Source organism: Lactuca saligna, chromosome 3, assembly GCF_052625555.1.
Source record: "Lactuca saligna cultivar CGN05327 chromosome 3, ASM5262555v1, whole genome shotgun sequence".
NCBI lineage: Eukaryota > Viridiplantae > Streptophyta > Magnoliopsida > Asterales > Asteraceae > Lactuca > Lactuca saligna.
In genome coordinates this window covers 190,955,588-190,957,497 of record NC_136419.1, presented here as the reverse complement: position 1 = coordinate 190,957,497, position 1,910 = coordinate 190,955,588, and the positions used below count along the sequence as shown (strand labels likewise).

The 1,910-nt window shown below is 38.1% G+C and overlaps 1 protein-coding gene across 1 annotated transcript; it reads right to left on the bottom strand.

The window, feature by feature from the left end:
* Window positions 1–314: 314 nt before the first annotated feature.
* On the bottom strand, window positions 315–1,663 carry LOC145037664 (1-aminocyclopropane-1-carboxylate oxidase homolog 1-like). The gene is made up of 2 exons (XM_078986361.1): window positions 806–1,663; window positions 315–732 (listed from the first exon to the last, which is right to left on the bottom strand). The coding sequence occupies exons 1-2, from the start codon at window positions 1,637–1,639 to the stop codon at window positions 481–483; spliced, it is 1,086 nt and encodes a 361-aa protein (XP_078842487.1). The 5' UTR covers window positions 1,640–1,663; the 3' UTR covers window positions 315–480.
* Between the last annotated feature and the right edge of the window lie 247 nt (window positions 1,664–1,910).

Genomic DNA, 1,910 nt, shown 5'->3' with positions numbered 1-1,910 from the left:
TTTTTCAAAAGAGCTATTACTTAAAACCAATAAATAGCTAACACTGATTCATCCAACTCGAAAAATTGATCTAATAGATTATTTTGGGCTTTAGTTCTACATATGAGATAAAGTAACAAAATGTTTATGTTATATATTAAATGTTAATTGATTTTGTTAGGTAACAAAAACCAATCGACAACCGACAAGTTTCTGTATAATAAATGATTTGGTTTCAGCCCATAATTTTAATCAATTTAATAAATTGAAAAATAACTCCAACTTTTGAACTCGTGTTTTTCTCATGCATGTACACCACACACAACAAAAGAGGAGAAAGTAAACCATGACATTTATTTCTACCTTCTATAGAATAAAAATATATATTGTTATTTCCTAGATCACATTCAAAAAAGCGTTTATAATTTATATGTATGTTTTTTTTTTTTCGCTGTATACGTATAACATTGAGTATGTGGTACATGTAATTTGTAATCTATTTCAAAGCTTCAAATGAAGCAAACGAGGAACACCATCAAGGCCTTTTGAGGAGGAATATTGAATAAAATCATAAACGGTGGTTTCCCTGTACCTCGGTGGGTTGTCATCGGAAATCAGCTCCTTGATCGGACCATACACCTTCGTCGACGGCGCTAAGGAGGTGCTGAAGAAACACGCCACCGAGACCCTCGGTCCTTTCTCATTTGACACCACTCTATGCTCCACACTCCTCAACTTATCATTCGATATCAACTAAAAAACCCAACAAAATTACACTTTTCAGACTCAAAAATAAATGTTTTCAATTTCAAACAATTAAACCCACCTGTAATAAATCTCCGATGTTGATCACAAGCGCACCAGGTGTTGGAGGAACATCAACCCATTGATTTTCATGGAGGATTTGGAGTCCTCCGATTTCATCTTGTAGAACCACAGTTAGAAACCCATCATCTGTGTGTCTGGTTGCACCCATGGTTAAATCTGGTTGTGGACAAGCAGGATAACAATGGCCGACGAATACAAGCCCCTTGTCACAATCCAAATCTCCCAGGTGACCTTCCTTCAGCCCCAAAGCCTCTGAGATCAATCGGAAGAGTAAGCTTCCTAGTTTCATCACTTGATTTGAATACTCGATTTGTATGTCTCTGCAAACCTCCGGTAGTTCCTCCGGCGGCGGAGGTGACGGAGCCATAAACGAAAAGAAGGTGTCTCTCCAGTTCGCGGAAGGGGAAGTGTAAAGATCGAAATTACTATTATACACAACTGTTCTCGTACTATCCCTAGTGTAAAACTGTTTCTTCACCTCCACATCTTGTTCGTGAAATCTACGAACTCCTTGAAGCACATCGTTCATAACACTGACAGGGATACCGTGATTCACGACTTGGAAGAAACCTAATTTCTCAGAAGCCGCACGGATCTTTTCCACAGTCGATGCTTTATCGGTTGATCCAAGGTCGACGACTGGAATCTCGAGAGTTGTGGAGGTTTTCGGGGAGGTTTCCGGTTGGTTGATGAAGATGCGGGGGACATGGCGGATTCCGGCATCGACGAGGCCTTGGACACCGGATTTTCTTTCGTCGAAAGCTTTGAGTTCCGTTGGCCGATCGTAGGCTGAAACAACTGAAGCGATGGTGGCAGCCATTTTTGTGAACATGAACTGATGAAAGTATGCAGAGATTTTTCTATAAGTAGAAGTATTTAGTCAACTTAAGATATAAGGATAATATGCAGCCACACATTCATTATTCCTAGCTTTGACTATTTTTTTTTTTTGAATAACCTTTTTATATTTTAAGGATTCTATAATATATATTATATACAATGTTCTAAGAAGCTTGTTAAAGCTATGCTATACTATACCTAGTTATGACTTCAAGCTTGTATTTACCGTTAAACTTTGATAAAATACCATTTTAAGTCACATA

Bases quoted from the DNA above. Each gene is read 5' to 3' on its own strand.
- LOC145037664 (XM_078986361.1), bottom strand. From the start codon at position 1,639: ATGTTCACAAAAATGGCTGCCACCATCGCTTCAGTTGTTTCAGCCTAC. The intron at 733-805 runs GTGGGTTTAATT...TGGGTTTTTTAG, and splicing joins ACATCGGAGATTTATTACAG to TTGATATCGAATGATAAGTT.